General features: G+C 55.7%; 1 protein-coding gene across 1 annotated transcript; it reads right to left on the reverse strand.

The window, feature by feature from the left end:
• Positions 1 to 1320: 1320 nt before the first annotated feature.
• On the reverse strand, positions 1321 to 24862 carry OLFM1 (olfactomedin 1). Its single transcript, XM_025360112.1, has 3 exons — positions 24641 to 24862; positions 16295 to 16401; positions 1321 to 2999 (listed from the first exon to the last, which is right to left on the reverse strand). The coding sequence occupies exons 1-3, from the start codon at positions 24843 to 24845 to the stop codon at positions 2325 to 2327; spliced, it is 987 nt and encodes a 328-aa protein (XP_025215897.1). The 5' UTR covers positions 24846 to 24862; the 3' UTR covers positions 1321 to 2324.
• Positions 24863 to 27125: the final 2263 nt, after the last annotated feature.

The raw sequence follows: 27125 nt of genomic DNA on the forward strand, positions 1-27125 counted from the left end.
TGGCCCTGGTGGCTGGGAGGAAGGGACCTGGGGCAGACTTCGACCCCACGAGCGACTCATGGCCATGGGGACTGGGAGCCGGGCTCTGCACCTCTCCGGAGACGCTAGCATCTCCTTCCCTTCCCACCCAGTGGGTTAGGGCTTGCCTGTGCCCTATTTGTCATCCCGTATTTTCCAAACTGTGGTCCAGGACCAGGTAACAAGGGAGCTAGACATGGTCCCCAGATGTCCCCAGCTGCCTCCTTCTCTGACCGGCTGTTTCAGCCGCCCCAGCTTCTGTGCGGTTTCACCTTCTCAGACATCCTCGGATTCGGTTCTGCCAGGTACCAAGCACTACAGACATCAGCTTCGTCTAAGTGCCATCCACGATTCCACCTGGGAACCGCCCAGCTGGCTGTCTTTCCAGGACGAATGATGGAAGTGCTGGAGGCTCATCCACTCACCGGTTTGAGCAGGTGCCACTGGGCCAGGCCCACAGGGTTGCCCGGCTTTTCCAATGCCCCGTATCACTGCCCTGCCATCCACACTGCTGGGGGTGCCAGCTGCCCCCGAGCAGAGGGCAGGTGAGAGCAGGGTGGCTCCCAACCTCACACTGTATCTGGGGACCCAGATGAGCAGCCCTCTTCTGCCAAGTTAGTGCCAGGAACGTTGTGAGGGGGTTACTGTGACATTCTTCCTTTTCTCGCAGGAAGTGCCAGTACATTCCAGAAAGCCTCCAGACATTGAGTTGTGGCCTGTCCTGCAGAGACCTCAGGGCCTGCTGAGTGGGGCCCCACGAGGCTCCCAGGATTTAGCCCATGTGAAGCCCTGGGCCCCTCAGGGTTGCCAAGGGCTGCATGCACCTGGCCACAGTCTCCAAGGCCTGGGGAGATACAGGTCTGCAGGTCCCAGGGAGGAATGTCACTCACCTCCAGGGCCTGCTGCAGCCCTAGATGAGTGAACTTTCCCTCAGCAGGGTCTCTACCCATCACGCCAGGGCTGTCTAAAGTGGGTGCCGCCCCAGGCCCCCTCCAGCGGTGTCTGTGGAGGGAAAGCAGGGTGGAGATGGGGTGTGGCTGGGGTCCCTGGTGCACAGTCCCAAGTTGGAGTAGTGCCCCAGAGTCACCTAAGGGGTGGGGGATAGATTCTAAGCTGCTCCTCCACGTTGGGGAGATGGGAGGTTGGAGATCCAACAGGGACCTGCTGTACCCTCTTCCGAAAGAAAAGATGTATTTCCCTTTCCCTTTCTCAAAGAGCCACTCAAACCCGGGAATCCGTCTGCAAGGACCTGGAAGTCTCAGTCAGTTTTTAAAACTCTCAGAAATGACACGTGAAGCAAAAAGATCTCCTAATATTTTTATTGTTCCTTAGATAACTGGATAGTACAAAGTTTTCCTTTGTTTTTTACTTAAAAAATGTACTTCCCGCACACTGTTGCCCGTATGACTTTACCGTCCCATCGGAAACCAGAGTTTCCCTAGGTGAGCCCTTCCTATCTGCGGTTACATGATTGAGCTAATTTAACAAGAAGAGAGAGTAATTCCTTTGATTATTATCAACATGAACTTGACTATGTCTCTATAAGGGTGAACACTGATTTTTTTTTTCTTTTTAGAAACAAAAACCATCCACTTATTAATCCAAACTACGGCATTGCATCTACAACAATCATTGCATAAACTGAACATACAAAGTTACCACCTCAAGGGAATAACAGAAGAACGCTGCACAATATATCTACGGGGTACGCGAGTTCAAACAATGTGGGCACAGCAACTTCACTCTACACACTCTGACCATCGCTTCAGTATGTACTAGACACGGGTCCAGGAGCTACGTGGAGTCTCAGCACAGTTAATCTAAGAGACAGCAACACAGTCAAGAAACGGCACTGCGATGGGATGCGAGTTACACTAGCCTACGGCCGGGTGCGGCCCGGGGCTCCCCAAGAGCCCAGATGCCACATCCCTCGGAGCTGACCATGATCTAAGGAAATGTTCATGCCATCCTAACAGTGGGTTGTTCCCCGGTGAGAATTGGCCAACAGTCATTGCCTTGCCTCTTTAGTACGTTGTGTGACCAGAGAGGGACGAGGCGGGGAGGAAAACCGGGGCGCCGTGGGCTGCAGTTCCAGCTGCAAATACGGGAGTTTCTTCCGATGTCTGTGGCCCGCCGGCTGGAAAGGGACAAACACGGAGGTAATGCCATCCCTCGACGTCAGAATCCGCACTGCTGATGATTTTTCAAAATTGGGATTGTTAGTATCATTGGTATCTTTTTGGCAGCGGTTTCACAGGAGTTTCCTCTGGTGAGGACGTGGGCCCTTGGCTTCCAGGCGGAGGGAGCTACAACTCGTCGGAGCGGATGACGTGGAAGAGGGTCACGTTGTAGAGGATCTGGTGGCCATTGTTCCAGGCGTACAGGGCCCGGTCCTTGGGGTTGTAGTCCAGCATGGAGATGTGGGAGTATTTGTTTTGGAAGGGGATGTCGATGTACTCGTAGGTCGAGGCGTTGGTCTGGTAGGCGTAGTGGACCTTGGTGCCCCCCGAGTAGCCGTTGGTGACGTACAGCGTGCCGCAGATGATGAAGGCCTCCCCGGCGCTGCGCTTGGGGTAGCTCGTGTTCCAGGTCTGCAGGGTCTGCAGGGACACGGGGTCCAGCCTGCTGACCACAATGTTGCCGGCGTTCTGGTTGGTGGCGTACACAGCCCACAGCCCGCTCTCGTCCACCATGAGGTCGATGTCCGAGTGGCCGCCCCAGGCGTAGTGGTACATGTTGTTGTAACCGGCATAGTCCAGGCTGCGGGTCTTGAGGATGGTCTCTGTCTTCAGGTCGAACCTGATGATGATGTGGCTCTGGAACTTGTTGAAGTAGATGGACCCGTTGTAGACCACCTGCCCCGTGCCCGACCAGGGGTGAGGGAGACGGTGGGAGGTGAAATTGTCCGTGTTCATGAAGTCAACCATGGACTTGTACTCGCGTACGAAGCGGTTGTTGTGATAGCCGTCCATGTACCACACCTGTGGAGAGAGCAGACCCAGTGGTGAGCAGTTTCAAAGACCCAGTGAGCACTTCCAAAGACCCAGCGAGCACTTCCAAAGACCCAGCGAGCACTTCCAAAGACCCAGCCAGCACTTCCAAAGACCTAGCGAGTACTCCAAAGACCCAGCGAGCACTCCAAAGACCCAGCGAGCACTCTGAAGACCCAGTGAGCGCTTCCAAAGACCCAGCAAGTACTTCCAAAGACTCAGCGAGTACTCCAAAGACCCAGCGAGCACTCCAAAGACCCAGCGAGGACTTCCAAAGACCCAGCAAGCACTCCAAAGACCCAGCGAGCACTCCGAAGACCCAGCGAGGACTTCCAAAGACCCGGCGAGCACTTCCAAAGACCCGGCGAGTACTTCCAAAGACCCGATGAGCACTTCCAAAGACCCAGCGAGTATTCCAAAGACCCAGCGAGTACTTCCAAAGACTCAGCGAGTACTCCAAAGACCCAGCGAGTACTCCAAAGACCCGGCGAGGACTTCCAAAGACCCGGCGAGGACTTCCAAAGACCCGGTGAGTACTCCAAAGACCCAGCGAGCACTTCCAAAGACCCGGTGAGGACTTCCAAAGACCCAGCAAGTACTCCAAAGACCCAGTGAACACTTCCAAAGACCCAGCGAGTACTCCAAAGACCCGGCAAGGACTTCCAAAGACCCGGCGAGGACTTCCAAAGACCCGACGAGTACTCCAAAGACCCGACGAGCACTTCCAAAGACCCAGTGAGTATTCCAAAGACCCAGCGAGCACTCCAAAGACCCAGTGAGCACTTCCCAAGACCCAGCGAGTACTTCCCAAGACCCAGCGAGTACTCCAAAGACCCAGCGAGGACTTCCAAAGACCCGGCGAGGACTTCCAAAGACCCAGAGAGCACTTCCAGAGACCCAGCGAGCACTCCAAAAACCCAGCAAGCACTCCAAAGACCCAGTGAGTACTCCAAAAACCCAGCAAGCACTCCAAAGACCCAATGAGTACTCCAAAGACCCAGCGAGTACTCCAAAGACCCAGCAAGTACTCCAAAGACCCAGCAAGTACTCCAAAGACCCAGGGAGCACTTCCAAAGACCCAGGGAGCACTCCAAAGACCCAGCGAGCACTCCAAAGACCCAGCGAGCACTTCCAAAGACCCAGCAAGTACTCCAAAGACCCAGCGAGTACTCCAAAGACCCAGCGAGCACTTCCAAAGACCCAGCGAGCACTTCCAAAGACCCAGTGAGTACTCCAAGACCCAGCGAGTACTCCAAAGACCCAGTGAGTACTCCAAAGACCCAGTGAGTACTCCAAAGACCCAGCGAGCACTTCCAAAGACCCAGCGAGTACTCCAAAGACCCAGCGAGTACTCCAAAGACCCAGCGAGCACTTCCAAAGACCCAGTGAGTACTCCAAAGACCCAGCAAGTACTCCAAAGACCCAGCGAGCACTTCCAAAGACCCAGCGAGTACTCCAAAGACCCAGCGAGTACTCCAAAGACCCAGTGAGTAATCCAAAGACCCAGTGAGCCCTCTAAAGACCCAGCGAGTACTTCCAAAGTGGGGTGGAGCAGGCTCCTTGGGCGGGAAGCTGTTCCCCAACTTGGAATTTCCTGGTCCTCAGGAGAAGGAGCTGAAAGAGCCAGGAAACAGTAGTCACAACCAAAGGGTGTCGTGGCCTCCCTCCAAACCCAGAGAGCCAGGAAAGAGTAGTCACAACCAAAGGGTGCCACATCCTACCTCCAAACCCAGCACACTCCTCAAAAGGAGACATGGCTATTGTGCTATGAGAGAAAGGATGGCCCAGTTTGAAGAAAGGTTCTAGCAGGAAGGTGGGATGGGAACACACAGGCCCAGTCTGAAGAAAGAATCTAGCGGGAAGGAAGGGTGGGAGCACACAGGCGTATACATGCAGCCATTTGCCCCTAATCCTGCCCTCTGCTTGCTTGGGATGACACCAGGTTGTGGGACAGCAGCTGCACCTATCTATTCACTGCCATACCCCCAGACAGGGGCCTGGTCCATAGTGGGGGTCATACACACGTGTGCAAGAAAGGAGCCCCTTCAATGCAGAACCCAGAGCTGAAGGGGGCCTTCGAAGGGGCATAGCTGCCTGGCCTAGCTGAGGTCAAATGCTCACAGCCCGTCTGCAGTGAGGACCGGCTCTCAAGGTCACCAGGAAGGACCAGCTCCCATATCCCAATGAGACACCACGCTTGAGGCCTCTCCTCCCACCAGGTCATCACTGCAGCACGGATTGAGTCATCCCGTCTGCAGGGCAGAACGTCATTAATTTGGCATTTGGGATGCTGTGAGTGTAATCACTCATTGTCACCCCTAATCCAGGGAAAGTGCCTCTCTGAGAAGAATATGGGCTTTGAAGAAGGCTCTGGTTGTCAAAATCAACCAAGATAGCAAACCTAGTAATGGCCCAAGTCTGGGGTCACAGAGGAGGAGATTTCTGACGATCGCTTAAATGCAAGTTGACTTGAGAATTGTCTGGACTTTGTGCAAAATGCTTTAGTCATTTTCAACCAATGTGGGAGCAAATTAGAAAGCAACGCAGCCAGGCAGAGGGAGCCTGGCAGGCTGGTGCCGCTCTGCATGCATCTGTCTGGCAATGAGACAGCTGCTTTATCCATCGAGGGCTCTGGAGCTGCAGGAGACTAAGGATGAGGGAGCTTTCAGACTTGGCATCACACATGCGCTAGAAATTAAAAAAAAAATTATAACCTTCTTCTCAAGACATCCATTCAGATACTTACAGGCAGATGCGCTTTTTGTTTTTAATGAGATTTTTTTTTTTTCAGCTGGGCCTCATTTGAGGCTATTATCCTTAGCCCTCCCACAGACCAAACCTCAATGATGTGGGTCACAGATTAGAACCGGGAGGGGTACTGGAGGGAACGGGGCCGTGCACTGAAACCTCCTTAATGACACTGCCAAAATTCTGCCCCCTTGCCCCCTTTTTGCTTGGCTATCTCCTCAGACATGGAGCTCACTGCTTCTGAAACGCACATCTAATACCATTCCTCCCCCAGCCCTCTCCTGACCTGCCTGGAGGGGAACCACCCCTGCCATCACGGCACACAGAACACCTTTGACTGTGTTCACACATCGCCCCCACAAACGAGCCCTAGATCGCAGGGATGCAGGGTGACTCACCCCTGTACCCCGGGTCCAGAGCCTCCTTCCCATGGGCAGAACGGGGAGACAACAGCATTAAGTTGCTAAGGATTTTGAAATCACCTTCTCTTTCAGGACACCGGCAAATCGGACACAGGACACAGCACTCTGAAGATGTAATTGGGGGCGGGAGGGAGAACCGGCACATGGTGCTCGGGCCCTGGGTGGGGTTCAGGGGAGGCTGCTCCGAGCGTTTGCCAGTTTCTGTGGGGTAAAAACTCCTCCGAGGCTGAGATCCAGTTACCAATGGGAAGGCTCCCATGCAAAGGGAGGCACACGGACCCCCAAAGGCCTTGGGATAAGGAGACCCGTGCTTCACAGTAGGCCCTCTCCTCCGAGTTCCTTCCCTCAACCTTCTCATCTGAAAGGCCTTTTTCTTCCCCTTTCTCCAAGTCCCAAGGCTCAGATCAAATCCCATCAATACCTGGGAGCTTCCTCTCTGGGGAGGCGGCCCCAACTACGGTGCCGACTTTTAGGGAGATTGAGCACTTATGCCTCTGGGCAGGACCTATCATTCTTTCCAAAAAGACCCAAGGGCACCCAGCAAAAGGCCAAGAGCGGAACCAGGCTGCCTGGATGCCTGGTCACTTGTGTGCCCTTACTCAGGGCGCTCACTGCGCCGGATGCTGGCGTCATCTCTTGCCTTCAATGATCACATGAGCTCGTGCACCCATGGTGCCGTGATCGCCCCATTTTTAGACTAGAAAGTGGAGGCCAGGGAGGTTTGGTGACTTTCCAGTGGTCAGGGCCTGGAGGGGACTCCAAACCCTGAGCTTGAAACCACCAGTCTGGCCAGGGGTGATCTGCCCTGGGGGCACTGGCCATGCCCAGAAACAGTTTGGATTGTCTTGACTGGGAAGGGGGGAAAGTGTTGCTGGCATCTAGGGGCAGAGGCCAGGGGTGCTGCCCCTCGCAACGAGGCATGATCCGGTCCCAGATGTCAGTGGGTGAGGCTGAAAAGCCCCAGCTGTGACGCGCTGCTGTCCACGCCATGAACCTGCCAGGTAAACGGCCCATTTCCCTCTGTCCACTTATCCTTTCTGCCCCCAGGGGAACCTGGAGGGCAAACCCTCTGTCCCCACATCACCCACCAGGCCTGACCTCAGGCAAGCAATCCGTCCCTGTGCTGGGGAAGTGGGGCCTGGCCAGGTGAGGGTTCGGCCGGCCTCCTCCCTCTTCCTGTGGATGCAACCTGGATGTGGACATGGGTTTGACACAGGCCCGAAGCTGCAGACCTGAGTGGTGAATGTGTAGGGAGGTGAAGATTGCACCCCTGGCTGAAGATTTCAGTGGCTCTCACAATACAGGATATTTCTTTTCTAGCAGGGCTGAATTACAAAGAAGTACATTCACCCTTGACCTTTCGTGGCCCTGGCGGTCTTGAGGAAAGGTTCTGTGTGTGTCCAGCTCCAGCAGGAAAATTGTCCCAAATAGGGTGGACACACTTGCAGGGAGAAGCTGTTCCTGCCTGGCCTCATCCTTCCTGCCATAGAGCGGGGGTGGGTGAGGGGCTTGGATGACATCAGCCCTGGAGACGATACTGTGTTGTGTGCAAAGAGGGCTGTTCCCCATGCACACAGGAATAATCCGTGTCTGGGGCCTGCTTCCCGCCGCCTCATTCATCAGTGGTGCTGGCAGCTGTCTCCTGCCTGCTGCAGCTCTGGTGTGGCCTGTGTGAACCTTCTAGAATGCCAGTCCAGCCTGTCCCTTACCCAATCCCCTATATTGGAGTCTGATCCCAGACTCCAAACTCTGCTGCCCAGCCAGCCCCTTCCTTCCTCCCCAGGTTGCCCGGTCACGTCCTTGAGTCCCAGAGCTTCCATCTCTTGCCTCTGTGCCTGCAGGAGCCACCCTTCCGCCCCGTCCCCATCCCTGCCCCAGCCCACACTCATCCCCTCAGGAGGTATTTCCTCAGGAGGTATTTCCTCAACCCCTGTACCCCCAGGCAGGCAAGTGTCCACTCTTGTAGCGGACTGAATAGTGGCCCCCAGAAGATAGGTCCACATCCTGGGACCTGCAAATGGGACTTTATTTAGGAAAAAGGTCTTTGCAGATAGGATTAAGAATCTCATCTGGGCATGGGAGCTCACATGTGTAATCCCAGCATTTTGGGAGGCTGAGGCGGGCAGATCACAAGGTTAGGAGTTCAAGACCTGGCCAACACAGTGAAACCTTGTCTCTACTAAAAATACAAAAATTAGCCAGACATGGTGGCATGTGCCTATAATCCCAGCTACTCGGGAGGCTAAGGCAGGAGAATCGCTTGATCCCGGGATGCGGAGGTTGCAGTGAGCCGAGATCGCACCACTGCACTCCAGCCTGGGCAACAGAGCTAGACTGTCTCAAAAAAAGAAAATCTCAAGATGAGCTCAACCTGGATGAAGGTGGGCCCTAAATCCAGTGACAAGTGTCCTTATAAGAGACAGAAGAGGGGACACAGACACAGATGCAGGGAGGAGGCCACGTGAAGACGGAGGCAGAGATTGGAGTGATGCAGCCATAGCCAAGAACACTTGGAGTCACCAGAAGAGGCAGGAGCGTCCTCCCGTCGTCTTTAGAGCACAGCCCTGCAGGCGCCCCGGTCTGGGGCTTCCAGCCTCCGGCACTGGGTGGTAGTGAACCCCTGTGGTGCCCCCAGGCTGTGGGAGCTCCTGTAGTAGCCACAGGACACCTCTTGGGCTTCTACACCCATGTGCTGGGGCATCGGGCATGTGTCCCCCACCTGACTGTGAGCCCGGAGGGGAGGTCTCACCGCCTCACTGTGACCCAGCACCCCCACCCAGCTCAGGGCACAACGTGGGTCCGCCAGAGCTTTCTGACCTCCCAGGCACTGCTTTGTGGATCCCACAGAGTGAGGGGTGTGCACGTGGCTGGACTCCTGTTAATGCAGCACCAAGAATCGCCTCCACCACCAGCCACCGCCAGTCTCCAGTGAGACCCGGGGAGTTTCCACCCCTCTCTGTGCCTCAGTTCCCTGTGCTGTAAAACAGGTCCTGTGAGGACCTGCCACCTGCAGTGGTTCAGTAAATGCCAGCGATCATCATTTCTGGGTCCTTAGCCTAGGACTCGAGTGTCCTTGGTGGTTCTGGGTAGGCTAGACACGGCCCTCAGAGCCTGCTGGAGCTCACCAGGCCCAGGTACCACCCAAAGGAAGAAGGTCGAAAGACCACCTGTGGGGACGTGGTGGTAGGACCAGCCCATCTGAAAACCGAAACCACAGGAGGCCTGGCCTCTGGACTAGCCCAGGATGCAGCAAGACAGGCCGTGACACCCATCCCTCCACAGAATCACAGAGGCTTAGGGACCCCGTTCCCAAATCCCCAATTCAGAGAGGCCCAGAGAGAAGGAAGGCCTCTCTCAGGGTCACATGGCCAGCTGTGCCGGCTGCCACCTGCTCTGTGCATTAGGAAGCGTGCACACTGGTCTGCATCTTGCACACAGCACATCCAAAGCCTGCCCTGACCCCCACACGGCTTGCTTCCACCTATATTCCCAAGGCTGCCCTCCCCCACCCCACAAAGCGGCTTCCATCTATGAAGGAGACAGCGGCTCCCCGAACCTGCTCATCCCTGGACGTCCCCAGCAATGTCCTTTTCCCTCCGGCACGGCCTCTGCAGGTGGGCCTCTCCTCATCCCTCTTCCTTCTCCCCCTCAGGGGCCTTGTCCCAATCTCATCTGGCAGCTCCACGTGGTGGCCCCTGTCTGTGCCCTGCAGAAGCCAAGCCCTCCTGCCGCCGTCCTCCCAGGAACAGCACGGCGTCCACACGAGCCCTTGCTGCTGAGGTCTCCCAGTGTCAAGGCATCCACAGTGGCCCAGGAGACACCTGTCCAAGAGCGGCCCTGCACAGACTGGGTGGACGGGTCACCCTCTGGCTGGGAGAGAAATGCCTGAAAGCAGGTGTGCATGGCTGGCTGGCCATCCTGCCCCGGGTCTTGGCTACACAGAGCCCCAAGGCTGGGCCCCAAGCTCAACCCAGGGGCACCATTCATCTCCTATTTTCCAGGTGCTGGAGACACAAGCCCTGTCCTCCCAAAGCTTCTGACCTCACGAGGGGCCACGGCTGCATGTAGAAGTCCTCCTGCTGGAAGAATCTTGGGGTTTCCCAGGCATAGGAAGGGGAGACCAGAGAGAACATTCTGGGAGCAGAAAGCCAGTGCAGCCTGGAGGGAACAGGGACCTTAAACAGCAGAGACCAGACACTCTTCTGCAGGTGCCTCTCCCAACTGAGAGCCCCGCAGGGCGGGTGGCCCCCGGTGCTGTCTGTCCATGGAGCCCTCTTGATGAATCAGCGGCCGGCGCGTGTCCCTCCCTGACCTAATTGCTCTTCGTTCATAGCTGGATGGGCTGCTGTGTGCTATGGGCACATCTGGTGTATTAGAGCCACTGGTGCTGCCGCCACCGCGTGAGCCCCTGTGCAGGTCTGCCCTTTCTGATCATGACGCCGAGGAACAGAAGGTTAAGAATGTCCTGGCCAGGCACGGTGGCTCACACCTGTAATCCCAGCACTTTGGGAGGCCGAGGTAGAAGGATCACGAGGTCAGGAGATGGAGATCATCCTGGCCAACATGGTGAAACCCTGTCTCTACTAAAACACACACACACACACACACACAAATTAGCCAGAAGTGGTGGCACACACCTATAGTCCCAGCTACTCGGGAGGCTGAGGCAGGGGAATTGCTTGAACTCGGGAGGCGGAGGTTGCAGTGAGCTGAGATTGCACCATTGCACTCCAGTCTGATGACAGAGCAAGACTCCATCTCAAAAAAAAAACAAAAAAAAAGAACGTCCCAAAGATCACAGATGCAGACTCCAGTGTGGAGCCGCCCTGAACCTCTGTGCCCAGCTGTGAACCCCGCTATCCACAGGGACCCCACACAGGAGCTCACTGGTGACATCTGATGTCCCCAACGGCTCTGCAACACGCCCGCCCTCAGCACAGGCAGGAAACGTCAGATTCCCAGCCCCAAGATGTAGGAAGAGCAGGGGATCAGGGCGGGACTCAGGCCTCCTGAGGATCGTGGGGGTCTCTGCACACTGATCATCCTTCTCTAGTTCAACGGACCACATGCTACAGTCCCCGAGAACCTGTGGCCAGACGCTGAGCAAGGCCACCGCTGGAGCACGGCCTCCCTCTAATTCCACCACACAGGCTGAAAGGCCCCAAGTTCCCGCCCAAATCCCCTCCCCAAACCCTGAGGGTTTCTTTGCGGGGGGGAGGGGGGAAGATAAAATAAAGCAAGGGGTCGGTACCTCCTTCTCCAACACACAATGCATTTGTAAATACCGTGCTTTCAGGGGACCAGGCTTCCCGGAAACCAAGGCCCAGCACAGCTTCCCGTGTAAGAAAAACTAGATGTCTGAACCTCTGGACCGCATTTCGGCTGCGTGTGGTGCAGTTTACTGAGAACGTGGGATTCTCCTAATTGTGCCAATTACTTTCATCAGCTTCCCAGCGAAGAGGGCCTCTCGGTTCAGGGTAGAGCTGGACGATGGGCACGGACCTGGCACCGCCATCCCAAACGCCTCTGATGCAACCCCGGGGAGGTGGGAAGAGGGTGCTATCTAGAGGCCTTTGGCGTAGGGACTTGGGCCCGCGCGGCACTTCCCTTTGGTGTGGGGAGCCTCTGTCACGTGTCCTCCCGACAGAATTGCTAACGTCAAGGAGCCTGGGCTGCTGGAAAAGACGCTCTCGAGGGGTCCGTCGCTGAATGGGTGGTGGGAAAGAGGTGAGGATTCTGGCAGTTTCTGCCGGAGGCTCCACTGGGGGAGTGAAGGCTGAAGGGGAACAATGATTCTCGGTTCTGGGAATGTCCATTCTCACACTGAGAAGTGGTCTGAAGGGACGCTGATGTTTACGGCACCACTGGCGGTGGGCTGACCACTGCCTGCACCCACACGGTTTTATGCATTTTGGGTATTTCCACCTTCTGGAAAAAAAGATCCCGTAGGATCCTTATAAAATATCTAGATGGCCTTGACGCCGTTTAGATGATGGGAAAGGACTTTGACACACTAAGCTAAGCTTGCTACTGTTTGTAAAATGACAGTGTTTTCCTAACGATATCACCCCTTTGAACATGAATTTCCTGGGGTGTTGGGAGTAGCACTGGCCCTCTTTTTGGTGTCTGGTGTCTGCTGATGATGTGAGCTGACCTGAGACTCTTATAGGTAGCGGGTCAGAAAGGAGGAGGCAGATGTCAGGCTCTGGAAGGCAGCCCGTGGTCAGAGCAGGCCAGGAGCCTCGGAGGTGGGGAAGGGGTCCCAGAACTCATGTGGTCTCCCTGTGGGCGGGAACACAGCCTGGCAGGGCATTCATGCATCAGGTTGAGAGCTGGTCACCCTCCACACAGCCCTTCCCTCCTCCAACACTGAGGCAATGGGACAGGCGGGAAGGAAAGGGGGCGCTGTGGGGCCCGGTGCCCTGGGAAGTGCAGGGGTGGCTCCCTGCTGAGAAGCACTGAGGGGTTCTCAGTGCTCAGCACAGGCTGGGCACACAGACGGCGCTTAATAAATGAACCGAGAAGGCCTGATGCAAAGGCGTCCCAAGCTAACTTTGTTCTGACAGCTTAGCAAGACCCTGCAAGCTGGCTCAGGACCGTCCCTCCCATGGTCACATGAACGCGGAGATTCTGCAGGTCCCCCTGAGCCGGGCTCTCTACTAGGCAGTCCCGTTGCACTTCTCCCCTCTGCCCTTGGCCACACCTGTCTTACAATGCCCTCCATGGGAGCCTGCACTGAAGCCAACATCGATTTTGTTTCCTTTCTTTTGGAGCGAGTTATTGGTCTCCTGTGTGTGTGATCAAAACTGAATGGGAGATTGGAAAAGATCAAAATAAACAAACCACGGCTGGCCTAGATCAATGGCAGGACCTGGGGACATGTCACTTAGCACGCCGGGAGTTGGAGGCTGCACTGAGCATATGGCTTGGAGTGACTGTGGTTGACCGTGCTCTGAGCAGGCCCCCAGTGGCTCCTCTGCCAGCCCCAGCACCCATCTCCCCCACTCCCCTGCCAGGGATCCCTCCTCCTGGGGTTTCTCCCCACACTCTACTTGCCACCAGAGCCTCTTTTCCTGGAGGGCGATCCAGTCATCAAGCAGAAAATAGATGCCTAATGATCAAAAGCATCCATCAGCACCGCGACAGCTTTGCAAACCCACACCCTGGCTACGCTGTGCAAAGCAAACAGCCGGGGCTTCCAGGAGCCCCAGATCCTAGGCACCTAGAAAAACGATAACCTGACTAGCGCTCCCTACGACAAAGGAAGGGGATATAAAAACAGGAGTCAAGAGGTGCACACGTGAGGCATTAGATACAGACAGAGCAGTCCAGTCTGGGGGAGCGTTAGATACAGACAGAGCAGTCCAGTCCTGGGGGGCATTAGATAGAGACAGAGCAGTGCAGTCCTGGGGGGCGTGAGGTCCAGACAGAGCAGTCTGGTCCTGGGGGGGGGGGGAGATAGGGACACCGCGGTCCGGTCCTGGGGGGCATTAGGTCCCGACAGAGCAGTCCAGTCCCGGGGGGCGTTACATATAGACAGAGCAGTCCAGTCCTGGGGGGCATTAGATACAGACAGAGCAGTGCAGTCCTGGGGGGCCTTAGGTCCAAACAGAGCAGTTTGGTCCTGGGGGGCGTTAGGTCTAGACAGAGCAGTGCAGTCCTGGGGGGCCTTAGGTCCAGACAGAGCGGTCCGGTCCTGGGGGGCATTAGGTCCAGACAGAGCGGTCCGGTCCTGGGGGGCATTAGGTCCAGACAGAGCGGTCCGGTCCTGGGGGGCCTTAGGTCTAGACAGAGCACTGCAGTCCTGGGGGGCCTTAGGTCCAGACAGAGCAGTCCAGTCCTGGGGGGCCTTAGGTCTAGACAGAGCAGTCCGGTCCTGGGGGTGTTAGGTCCATACAGAGCAGTTTGGTCCTGGGGGGCGTTAGGTCCAGGCAGAGCAGTGCGGTCCTGGGGTTGCCCTCTGCAGCAGCGAGGTGACTGCTTCCTGCTCACAGATCTCAGTGCCACCAGCGTGGGTCTGTGGGGTGGTTTTCCTGCTCTGCATAGTGGGATGGGCCAGATTGCAGGGAGGTGGGAAGGGCACTTATAGTGGGAGGGTGGTGTAAGGGGACTCAGCTTGGAGTGTCAGTGCATACGACAGACAGGCGCTCCGCACTCCCGAGACCCTTCTGCCTCTGGGGGTGAGAACGTGGTCTTGTCATCCACACTGAGATGCCGACGACCCTGATGCTGGAAGGTCCTAGGGAGGACAAACCAGGAAGGGCACACAGACGGCTGCATTAAGGCCCTGTCCTTCCCCCTGCTATTAAGGGAGCTAATACATGAAGAGAAGTGCTTTGGACAGAACCTGCATACAGGACCCACTTGCTTTTTTTTTTGAGACAGAGCCTCGCTCTGTCACCCAGGCTGGAGTGCAGTGGCGCGATCTTGGCTCACTGCAACCTCTGCCTCCCGGGTTCAAGCGATTCTCGTGCCTCAGCCTCCCAAGTAGCTGGGATTACAGGTGCCTGCCATCACACCTGGCTAATTTTTGCATTTTTAGAGAGATGGGGTTTCACCATGTTGGCCAGGAAGGTCTCAAACTCCTGACTTCAGGTGATCCACCTGCCTTGGCCTCCCAAAGTGCTGGGATTACGGGTGTGGCCCGGCCCTGCTTTCTAAGTGCCGGCCAGCATCACCTTGTTTTCATTTCCGTGTTATGATCATTATCACCAACATCTGTGGCAAGAGCACGTTCCTGATTCTGCACATAAGTGGGGTTCTTCCAGCGGGGATGTGGACTAAAAGAGTGGTCAGAGTCTTCACAGCTAATTAAATTGTTAGAAAACTTCCAAGCATCAGCTGTCACGATTTAGAAAATAGGACAGAAAAACCTTCTCCCTGACAAACACTGAACACCAATTGTATCCCAGCTCTGCAGTCTGGCCAGCCCCTCCAGATGGGGACAGGGACCACTCCCATGGGAGGCCGGGGGATCAAGACACATGCAACAGGCTCTAGCAAGCCTGCCAGTCCCTCTCCTCTCCCCAGCCATCTTCCTGGAAGGAAGGAGTATGCCGGAGGCAGTGCCACCCATGTCTTAAATAGAAGAGATTTCATGGAAATGGTAGCAATGGTGAAGGAGGGAGGTAAAGAGATCAGGAATCGGAGGGGAGAGAGCTGGGTCCATCCCTTCCAACATACCCGCTCCAGATAAAGCTTAGAGGCTATCTCACATTTCAAAGGGCCTTTCTCAGTCGGCCCAGGGCAGAGCTGGGTTGTTTGTTTTTAAATGTTTATTTTCTAAGTGTCCTGCAAACCCCTGAAGGAAAGGGGGGCTGGGTGAGCAACGCCCACTCTGGCAGCAAGAGCTCAGTTTGCAAATCAAAGGACAGCTTCCCTCCTCCAGCCATAGCCTTCAGAGGGAACTGGCTTTGGAGGGAGGCTACAAGCCCATGCTGTCTGTGTCCAGAGGTCTGGGCCCCAGGGGCCGAGCGGGGCCGGGCCTCACCATCGGTCGGGCAGCCGCCCTCACCTCCCCATTTTTCAAAGGGGCTCTAGCGTAAAACCCAGCTCCCCAGATAAAGGGAAATATGGTGCCTGTTTCCTCTCCTGAGGTTTCACCCAGTGGGGAAAAGCCTGGGAAAAAAGAACATGGCCTCTTTCCTAAATCAAAAGAAACATGAGTCTCCATCAGCCATGAAAGGAATGGCAAATGAAATACAAATGAGATGTCATTAAAACAAGAAAGGCCTAATGAATTCTCTTCCTGAAGCGGAGGCAAGGACCGGAAAAGACAGGACTGTGTTTTGGCTCCAGAGAAACAGACTTGGGGCACCAGCCCAGCCCAGTCCAGCCCACTGGGGCTGGGGAGGGAGCCTTGAAGGGGTCTGCAGCCGTGTAATGGGATACCATCATCCTCCTGTCACTCCTCGGTCCACGATCTACGACTCTGGATTAGCACAGAGGCCTGGGTCCCTCCTGAAAATCTTCCAGGAACAAACGCCCCCAGGCACCAGGCTGCCCAGTCCACAGGCCCTGGAGGGTGGGCGTGGCTTGTACCCATGTCTGAGGCCCACCAGGTGTCTGAAAGTGCTCTTGCCCAAATGACCCCCTGTGGCATAAGGGGACACTCACCCGGTTATCGCCTTCGGGGGCGAGAGGGTCTGTCATCCAGGATCCAAACCTCGAGCCGGAGGTCTTGACAGTCACGGGGTCACTGATGCCCGTCAACTTCCCGCAAGCTGGAAAAGAGCACACAGGTCAGGAGAGGGAGGGCAGGGGCCCCGGCCTGCGGTGGTCACCCTGACCCCGACTGCCCAGAGCACACGTGCCATGCGGCGGCTTCTCCTCTTGCCCTCGGGGTCTGGGGTGCTGTGGAAAGATGCTCACGCCCTTGTTTTCACAGACAATTTCCCCTGTCTCGGAAAGGCCACCTCCTCCCCAAAACAGAGCAGCTGTGGCCAGGATAGCAGGGAAAAGCCGTGAGCAGACAGCCGCCCTCCTGCGCTTCACCCCTCCTCAGCCTGCTGCACTCATGGCCTGGGGATGGGGGTGCCGGAGCAGCGCCTCTAGGAGAGGGGTCAGCTCTTTCCAAGACTCCATTTTTTTCTCTTGGAAATGGGAACAGCAGCAGCTCCACCCCCAAGGGCATTAGACGTCATGCCCTGACAGCCCAGCCCGCGTGGGGCACAGTTAGGCGCAGTGCGAGACGCTGCATCCAGGCAGGCCCTATCCCACCACAGAGCAGCAACACCACCAGCGGCCCCGGAACTGACCGGGACAAAGGCCATAGCGGCCTTCGCGCAGAAGGAGCCTGCGCGCTTCTCCCACGGGCCTGAGCCAGCTGCTTCTGCCTGTGGGAGGAGCCCAGGCTGGAGCGCTGGGATGTTGAGCACCAGGGTGGATGGGATCCTGGATGTGACCTCAGCAGCCTTCCGGTCTCACAGAGGACCATGGAGGTGAGGAGGGACACACCCGGGCCACCCGGTGATTCGGGTTGAGGCTGGAGCCCCCCACACCCCTGAGGGCTCAGGGCGGCTTCCACACCCGCTGCACAGGAACACAATTCCTCCTGCCCGCAGGCCGGCGTGTCTGCACAGTCACGCAGCTCTTCCACAACGCACGAGCCTCAGCCGCCCTCTGAAGGGCCCAAATGCTCCTGATTCTAGCAGGGACCCTGGATGGGAAGTGGTTGGTTTCCCTGCAGAGGGTAGAGGAAGGGCCCCTCGGCCGCAAGCCCCCGCACCCTGCCCTGACCCTCCCGGCCAAGCCCGCCTGTGACCTCCTAGGTCTGCGTGGCACCCTCGGTGGGCTTGCTCGAGCACATGAGTCCAGAGGCCATCCATGTGCGGGGGAAGACTGCGGGCGAGTGCGTCTGGACCTCGGCTCAGCCAGGATAATCCCGCAGGCAAGCAGGGTGGGGCAGGCTCCAGGCTGGTACCCAGGAGGGCACAGCCCGGCCACTCCCATGCTCAGCGCAGGTCTTGGGGTGCCTCCCACTCTCTCGCAACTGGAAGTGGCGAGTGTGCCTGTTATTGGCATCACACAAGACCAGAAAGAGGAATGCTCCCGGCCCCGCCGGTGTGGAGGTATCTCCGATACTGTGGGTTGGCGGGAGAGCGCGCATCCAGGCAACAGGGGCTTTCAGAGGGACAAGGAGCCCACCGCCTGCAGAAAAAGACTGGGTTTGTCCCCAGATTCCCATCGAGTCGGGCTGCACTGCTCCGAGGCCCTGGCAACCTGGCTCCCGGCCCGTCACCTCTGCCCCGATTGGAAGAAGAAATGTCACAGCCCTTCTTTCCCCTCCTCCTCCGTGCTTATTCCCCTGTTTCCACTTTCAGAAGGTATTATGTGCTTTCCCAAGTAAATATTGTCCCCTCATGGCTGGAGGCTTTCCGGCAGTGGGGCCGGGTGAGAGGCTGCCAGGGTCTGCTCGGCCGTAGTCCACGTGGGCTCCGGGCCAGGGCCGTGCCTCCCATCTGTGGGAGGAGAAGCAGAAGAAGAAAGGGACGGAGAGGAGATGGCCAAAGCTGACCGACGTCTATGGGGACAAGAAGTAAGAAGATGTGGGGGGTCTGAGAAGTGTCACTAGAGGCTCCTCTTCCAGGAGAGTCCAGCCCAGCTTTTCACCCCAGTGCAACTCATGGGCGGAGAAGAGGGGCACAGGGTGGCTTCACTAAGGCCCTGGAGGAGTGTGAGGCAGGAGGTGGGAGGCAGGAGCCATGGCTGGGCTCACCCCTCACCCTCCGGCTGCTGAGGGGCCCTGGGCTTCGGGGGAGACAGCAGCTCCCTCTGCACTGGGTGGGTGCTGGGAGAAGCCCTTCACAGCCCCTCTCCAGTCCTCCCTGCCATCCAGAGGCCGGTGTCCCCTAAGACAGCGCTGTGGCCCTGGGAACGTCCCGTGAGGGCTCTCCACACCGTGGTTCTGCTAGTGGTCCGGAAGGAGAAGCCTAGAGAAGTGGTGGCCCCACGCTGGGTTTTCCATCCAGCAGTGCACGTGGGCTCTGGCCACTTCAGCCTCCTCAGTCAACACGCCGGGCCTTCCATGACGCTGGCCCACACGAACGCCCGGAACCACACCCGCAGTAGGCTCGTCCCGGTCGCATGACCTCCCAGAAGGAGACCAGGTGTCTGCCCTCCACCTCGCAGGCAGCCAGCAGAGGCCAGAGGCAGCAAGTCAGTGCCGGGCTCTGCTTCGCCGCCTGGCCCGAGCCCCTCCCTGCTGGTTCACGCAGCTTTGTTCCAGCTGTCCCTCCACCTGGCGGGCCGGCCCCAGCCCCGCCTTCCCACCCACCTTCACTGGCTTGCCCCAAACGGACACCTCTGCCCTAACGACGTGCCCCTCCTCCACTCTGCCTGGCCTGCCTGTCCTCACGGGAGCCTGAGCCAGCTTCCCACCGAACATCTCCTGGGGCTGCCGAGGAATGTCTGGGTCTTGCCGCCCCAGGGAAAAAAGTTCCTGCACTCACCCTGTTTCCTCCAAAACGCAGCCTGGGGATTTGTATGGAATGAATGAATGAATGAATGAATGAATGAATGAATGAATGGCTCATTGCTCAGAAAAGCCTCCTGAGTTGAAGGCTTCACTCTCCATCTCAGTGGAGGAGACAGTGGGGAGGGAGGGTGGCCCTCTTCCCTGGAGGATGCTCTGTAACCCCCTCTTCTCCTTATCTATAGATGGGGTGATAATAACAGCGCCTCCTCGGAAGGCTGCTGTGAGAATTAGGGCAGGGACCACCAGAGAGCTTTTGGGACAGCACCTGCCACAGAGTCAGAGCTCCACAGAGGTCAGGAGGCATCACTGGGGATTCAGACTGAGGATGTGCGGAGAAGGTGAGCCCAGGTCAATGTGGTCTTCACCCCTCCCACTTCATCCCGCAAACCCTGCACCTGGCAGGTCTGCTCTCCAGAAGATGGCTCTGCCCCAGGCCCACCCTGCCCGGGTCAAGGGCTCCCTCCTCCCTCCCGCATGGGCCCCACTGGCTCAGAGCTGAGCATCACCCTCTCCAGCACCCTCTTTTAAATGCAAAAGTGACCCCTTGAAATGAGCCTTAAAATCCTGGCTTAGCGAGGGCGGGGAAGGGTGAGGCTGGCTCTGCACTCTGCTCTTCCAACTGCTGGCTGCATGCACAGCTCCCAGGGCCCTCGGGGCTGGAGGCCACCTGCCCTCCTTGAGTCAGGGAGTTATTTTTGGTTCTCCATCCAGACCGCTTCTGCCAAGACCTCAGGAACTGACAGGATCTAAAAAAGCCCGTGGCAGAGCCTCAGCGGCATCTTGGCACATCCAGTTCAGGAAAGCGTCCCTCGCCAGTCACGAGCACTCAGGATGCACGCACAAGGAGGGAAGAGGAGGGGAGAGGCAGGAGAGGGCTGGCTGGGCTTCCTGCACTGCTGGAGGCTCAGGAAATGGCCCAAACGGGCTCTGTCTCCTAGGAAGGCCGAGGCTGGGAGGGCCAGCATGCTCAGCTGGAGGGGCAGGCCGCCCGAGGGTCCCCAGACGGGCTCAGAAGGCAGGGAGCTGTGCAAGGCCGGGAGCCTGGACAAGCCGATGCCCCTGCGGATGAGACAATCTGCCTCTTGCTATTCCCAGGAGGAGACTACTTGTGAGCAGCAGCCTGGATGATCTCATAGAACAGGCCCGGGGAGATGCCCGCCGAGGACCTCAGGCCAGAGACAGAGGGGTCTCTGGGCAACCCCGGAGACAGGCCAGGAGGGCTGAGTGCCCTGAAGCAGGCAGACGGGGTTCCTGGCCTGCTGCCTGTCCTCTGAGTCTATCCTCCTTGGTCCCAGCTTTTATCCCCCGCAATCCGGGAAGACTTAAGCTGGAAGAAGTCTGCAAAGCTGGGAACCTGGACAAACCAATGTCCAAGATACAGATGAAAGAAGCTGAGAACCATGCAGCATCCCGGCCAGGCCTCGAGATCAGACCCAGGGCCTGGGCTGGGGTGGCCACTGAGAAAAGAGTCACGGCAGACCCTTCCCCTCGCACGGCAGGGAAGGGTGGGCCTCCAGGAGACTCTCACCGCCTGTCATCTGGAGAACTTCCTGGGAAGAGCCCCGGCCGCCCGGGGCCCCACTCAGTCAGTGCTTCTGAGCGGCTTTTTAGATTTCGGTTTATTTCCTCCCCCGTCATTCTAGTGGGTTTTCTTTCAGAATCCACTGGCAAGGGCTTAACTCTCTATCCTTGAACGCACCATGTGTGCCGGTGACAGTGGCTCACTGTCTAGCTCCACTCAGGACCGGGGGCAGGAGGAGACAGACGCTCCCTCTGCCTGGCTGACCCTTTCTCACATCTTGGGGTCAGGGAACAAGAGGGAGGCTTCAGATTCCTCTCCCCCAGGACAGAGTGTAGAACATGGTGCCAGAGCCAAGCCCCAGGCCCTGACAGCCCAAGCTGGGATGGGGGCCTGCAACTGGACTTGCATCAACCTAGATACCCAGGCAGGCCTGGCTCCCAGCGGCTGGCAGGGGACTCTGACGCTGGAGCCAGTGGGCTTTGTTAAGATGCGTTCCAGTGAAACAAAAAGACCCGATTGACCCTGAAGCCCGGGCTCTGTCTGTGCTTATGGGTGTCTGGGGGCTTCCTCCTCACCCTTTGGGGAAAAAAGAAACGAAGGAAGCCTTTAGCACCAGAGTGCCAGGATGGTATATCTGGGAGGAGCCCTTCCAATCAGCTGGTCCCCTCATTTATAGAGAGGACCACGAGGCCTGAAGCCGACACAGCCCGGGAGCTCCATGGGTAGAGCTGTGTCATGCACTGACCCTCTCTTTTGGCTTCGCTTAGCTTCACTGCTGGGGCATCTGACTCTGCAGGCTCCCCTGGAGAGAGGGCTCCAAGCCCAGCTTAGGGGACGAGGCCAGGGGTACGTGGCAGCACTGCCTCTCCCCTTGCCCTGCAATAAGACCTGCTCCAGGAGAACCGACCAACTGCCTCCCTTCCAGAGGATGCCTCAGAGGAGAGGTTCAGATTCCAGTTTCCGGCTGGGCCATTAGGAAAATTATATAATGCCATCAAAAGAGGGATCTTCAGAATTGGAAACGGAAAGCTGATGGAGCCCTGGTCCTTGTTTTCTCTGTTTCTGAGTATGTTCTGGGGTCAGGAATTGTCAGCAACAGTGACTTGAAGAAGGCAGCAGCAAGGAGAGAGCTATCAGGAAGACTTTGGGAGAGCCTCTCCTCCAGGCTTACCGCAGGAAGGGAACCGGGACCCTGTTCACTAGACCATGGAACCTGCAGTCAGACTTCACACCAGCAGGTGCAGCAGGCACACCAAGAAACTGCAGGGTCCGGGACGGGGGAGGAAACTGCCCACTACTGGATGCCACGTCTCGCAGAAGCCCTGCCCACCCAGGATGGCCGGCAGCTTGCGCTGGCTCCACCTTGCAGAAGGCGGGTCTCCTCGGCAACCTCCCAGCAAGGAAACAGGCTGCCAGGGTGGTCCTGAGGCGGGTGCCTATTTGCAAGGCTAAAATGAAGCTAAATTAAGCAGCTGCAGGATATTAATTTGGCGCTTAAGTTACTGAGCTTGAATGAAAGCCTGGGAAGAGGGAGGAGGAAGATCAGCAGCTGCTAAATCTGTCTATCTGTGTCTATCAATCATCTGTCAATCAATCAATCAATCAATCATTTTTCTATCTAACTACCTACCCAGTCATCAGTCAGCTATCATCACCTCTCTATCCATCGACCTACCTGCCTACCAGCACCTCCTCTGCTGGGCACAGTGCTGAGCTCAGAATCTGAAGGACGTCCATGAATTACCATTCTATGAATTACCCCGGAGCTCAGGGACTCCCTGCACCCTTTTACAGATGAGGAGGCAGCTGAAATTCGAGAGGGTAGATGCCTTGGGGGAGTCGCACAGCTATGGAGTGGCGCTTACTACCTTACAGAGCTGCCTCCTCTGCGGGGGGAGCTCAGTTTGCTGTGTGTCAAGATGAGTCAGGTGCTGGCTACAGGCAGATGCCAGGGCCCCACCCGCAGAAGTTCTGACTCAGCAGCTCTGCCTACGTGTCGCAGCCCTTCCAAAGAAAGAATTCAACGCAGAGGTGAAACCAGGCAGCTGCACTCCAAAGGTGGGAAAACGAGGGCCTCTGGAGGCCTATGAACCCTCTCTCTTTACTCCCAAATCAATGGTGTTAGCAGCCCAAGGACAGCCATGTGATCTCCTTCACAAGACCCAGGATTTGAAGCTACAAGGTAAACTCACCCAGCTACTAAAAATAGGCCAAGCACAGATGGGAAGGCCAGCTCATCCGGGAGGGGTGGTGCCCCCTCGGAAAGGCCCTTGGCTTCTCACTATTTGCAACTTTTTACTCCAAATCCCTACGTTGCTCCCTGGATTCCTTGATTGGAAAATGTGGAGGTTTTTTTCTGGGTTTCTCCGTGATGTACCCTGTCTATTCCAGGAAGGAAAAGACACTGCTTATGGGGAAATACACAACAACAACAAAAAGATCCTGGCACTGGATACTTCGGAGGCCAAGGGAGACCCCATCCGTGGGAGTGTTTGGAGGTCCCGGAGAAAGGGGCAATGGTGAGGTCACTCAAGGTCATGATGGGGAGAAAGCCAAAGATAGTACCCAATGGAAACAGTCATACAGCCTCATGATCGTTCATACAGCTCTATCATCATCAACATTCCCACAACTCCTAGAAAATCAAATTGGGAAGCCATGGTAGAGGCCATCTGGCCCAGACGCCCCTCCTGGGACTGTCTGAGGTCACCCAGCCACTGTCACACCAGGGCTGGGCACCATGGAGCCCGGAGCCGAAAGAATGCAGTTAGCAGCCCTCATGGGACACAGCCAGCGTGCACTCATCAAAATGGATTCGTTCTCCAACCCCCAGCATTTCTCATTGTCTCTGTTTCCGGACTGGGGAACTTGAGGCTCTGTGTGTTCACTGAGAACACCCAGAACAGCGTTTAAAAATCACCTAAAGTAGGAACCTGGGGAAACAAGGGTTTGGCTGACTCTTTTCTTTCCCGTTGAATATTCTCTCTCTTCACCTGACTAACAACACTAGATTTTTCTTTCAAGTGTTCTTTGTGGATGTTTTAGGTTTATCATAAGGCACTTGGAGTGTGTGTGTGTGGAAAGGAGAGTAGAAATAAAAAGGTAACCAAGTGAGAACATCAGAGAAAGCCTGAGATAAACTTCCTAAGGCAAAATCACCCTAAAATTACCCTACGTTACCCTAAAAAGTAGGTAGTATGAAAACAGCAACCTTTGTGTTATTAAAAAAAAAACAGCTTGGTAAGGACAGATGGTTAATATTTCTTAAGAAAAACTAGAGGTGGCATTGGGATTTGAAATGTGCTATTTAAAAGCAGACTCAGACACTAATGTGTTAAGATTTCTCCTAGTGATTAACTGGAGAGTTGGTAAGGTGAGTGGGTAATCAATCAGAAATAAGAATCCAAATGGGTCACCCCACACTGGGAGTTTTTCTTTGGAAACATACCGAGGAAGGGGCTCATTTGCTCAGAGGCTCCTCCCCTTCCAGGCTGTGAGCAGGGGCTCCCTCCCGTGCTGTGAATGGCAGCTCTCCTGTGATGTGATTGAATTTTGCTCCCTTTTTTATTCCAACTATGCATGATTCAATATTTCAGGAGCTCCACCAGCCCCCGTTCTCAATCCAGAGGAATCTGAGATGTGTATTTCCAGCCCTATGAAACTGGTGTCTTCAATGCACACACACATACAGTACGCACACGCACACACAGTCCGCCAGATGGTATGCTATTTTTTTCCAGATGTGTGACTCAGCGGGGTCTGTGGCCTCTGCACAAGACCCAGCTCTGAACAATGCCCTAGGATGGGTGCGGCCTACGCTCCTCCTTTGCTGTCTCTCAAGATAGCCCTGCCCAGGAGCCCTAATCCAGCCATCACCTCGCGAACCTCAGCACCACTCCCTAAGCCTGTGCGTGTGCCGGAGGTGGGCAGTGCAGCGCCACGTCCCGCAGGGTTCTGAGCCTACCTAGTTTTTGCATGCATGCACGGAGCCTTTCTTCAAGATTGGACACTCTGCTCTGAAGTTCATCGTAGTCATAGGCGCCAATTTCCTCTTGCAGCTCGTTAAGGACTGACGTCAGATTCTGGACCTCCTCTTTAAACTGCAATACCAATTTGGCATCGGCCTTGTACTCTTCCAACACAGGTATCAAAGGCCTAAGTTCATCCATTTTCGCTTTTATCGCCTGTAAGGTTAAAATAAGCTAGTTCAGTGCGATGCATGCAAGAACTCTCGCCCCCTGCCTTGGCCTGGCTTCTCTCTAGGTGAGGGAACGTGTGTCTATTCCCGCTTTATTTACAGGCTTATTTATTCTGGTCCAAATGAGTTAGAAGAGCATATTAAACAGTCCTCAGAACACCAACATATTTGGGAAAGGTCTTTATTGTCAGTTTAGAGTGCAACATCTTAAGGTTACATGCTTTTGAGTCACATACACGAAGTTTTTGTTTCTTTCTTTCTTTTTCAAAAAATGCATTGACAAGGGTTCAAACTATTCATGAAATGCAGCTACAGTCGCATGCAAAGGAGGATCCTGGTTGTATTCAAGGTTCCTTAGTGAAATGGTGCTAAGTATTGGAAAATAATAGTAAAAATGCATGGTGCAAAAAGCTCTCTGGCTCTCTTTCATGGTTACATGGGAGTGGACTGCTTCTTCAGTCACTGCAGCACTGAAAAAACTCTTTTAAGTTAGCCCTGCAAGTAAGAAAACGAAATACCGTTGAAGAACTAGCTCACTAGCCTGCCTGAAACAGACAGCCATCAGGAAACACATATTGACACGGTCGTTTAGAAAAAGCCCGCTGTAATGCTCGAGTTAGTCAAGACCAACTGCTTGAAGAGTTATTGAGATCCCCTCATCACCATGTCTGCCGGGATTTCTTTTAAGGCAGTTTAGCACAGTCAAGGCAAGCGCTTGCTTTTCTTCCCCCCAAAGCCACAGCACCCCAAAATTGGAAACTTGCAGAGATGCCTGTGTCAACCACGTTTGCCAAGACGGGCTACCTCCCAGTGGCTGACGACACCCCCATCGTTAGAGGAGTCTGCCGGAAGCAGAGAAGGGAGTGCTGGCTCAGAGACGGAAATGCTTTCTGGTCAGACAGGTCAACAACTCTCTTTCCAGAGCAATTCATGATGACCAGCCAGATGCAAGGACAAAATCTCCACCCGCCTCTGCTGAGCGCCATCAGCTCGTTTCACCTCAACAGGATTGGGCCTGCTATTACTGTATTTATCGTATAGATTTATAACTTCATTAGCTTGCCATTTCATCTATTTCATGTATCGTTTTAAAAAGAGAATTAGTTCTTGCCTCATGCAGGGAGCACATCAAAGAAAAACATTAGCATAAAAAGGACGGGAAGACAGAGACAGAGCACATCAGCAGTTTCCAGTCGGGCGAGGGTGTGTCACTGGACCTGTTCATTTACATCTGGGCTGGATCTCTAATTAAAATGCATGTATACCTTAATTAAGGTGGCAGATAACGTTTCAGTCGAATTATACTGAGAGGGAGTCAACTGTGGGCATAGCTCTACCTGGCTGCACATACGCATCTATGATTTTAGGTCAAACAAACAGCAGTTTTAACGTCCAGAGTGACCCGGAGAAGCAGAACGCTTCCCACGACACGGAAAGGAGGCTGGCGTCTCTCTCTTCTTTCCCTGCACGTCTATGGCATGCCTTGTCATGGCTAGATTAGGTCAGATGTGAAAAACTGCCCTGAGAGATTCCTGCTCCGGAATGGCTCTCATCCATTCAGCTAATCCTTGGCTAATGTGATTTACCTGCAGCAGCTACAGAATGACAAGGGCCAGTAACCATGTCCCTTCCCAGCTAATATTCGACTTGGCTTGGGCAGCACAGGACTCAGACCTCGGGCTTCCAAACCACACTGACGGGGGCTTGGGGGCGAGTGTGTGATGCTACTGCTGCCACTCAGGCCACCCCTGCCAAGATGGCTTCTGCCAAACCAGGGCCAGTGGTGGCCTCCCTACTGCCAAGGGCAACAGTCCTTTCAAGGCACAGAGCAACCTTTGCTGTGCTTCTCCCTGCCCCAAATGACCATTTCTGTAGGGAAAGGCAAAGCATGAAGGGAAAGCACACCCAGCCTCAGAGGAGGAGAAGGAGGAGAGGGAGGAGGAGGAGGAGGATGAAGAGGGGGAGGAGGAGGGGGAGGAGGAGGGGGAGGAGGAGAAAGGGGGAAGGAAAGGAGGAGAGAGGAAGGAAGGAGGAGGAGGAAAAGGGAGGAGGAAGGAGAGGAGGAGGAGGATGAGGAGGAGAAAGGGGAGGAAGAAAAGGAGAGGGGGGAGGGGGAGGAATGAGGAGGAGGGGGAGGAGGGCAGAAGAGGGGGAGGAGAAGGAGGAGAAGGGAGAGGAGGAGGAAGGGAAGGGAGAGGAAGAGAAAGGAGGAGGGGAGGGGGATGAGGAGGAGAAAAGGGAGGAAGAGAAG

Source organism: Theropithecus gelada, chromosome 15 (genome assembly GCF_003255815.1).
Source record: "Theropithecus gelada isolate Dixy chromosome 15, Tgel_1.0, whole genome shotgun sequence".
NCBI lineage: Eukaryota > Metazoa > Chordata > Mammalia > Primates > Cercopithecidae > Theropithecus > Theropithecus gelada.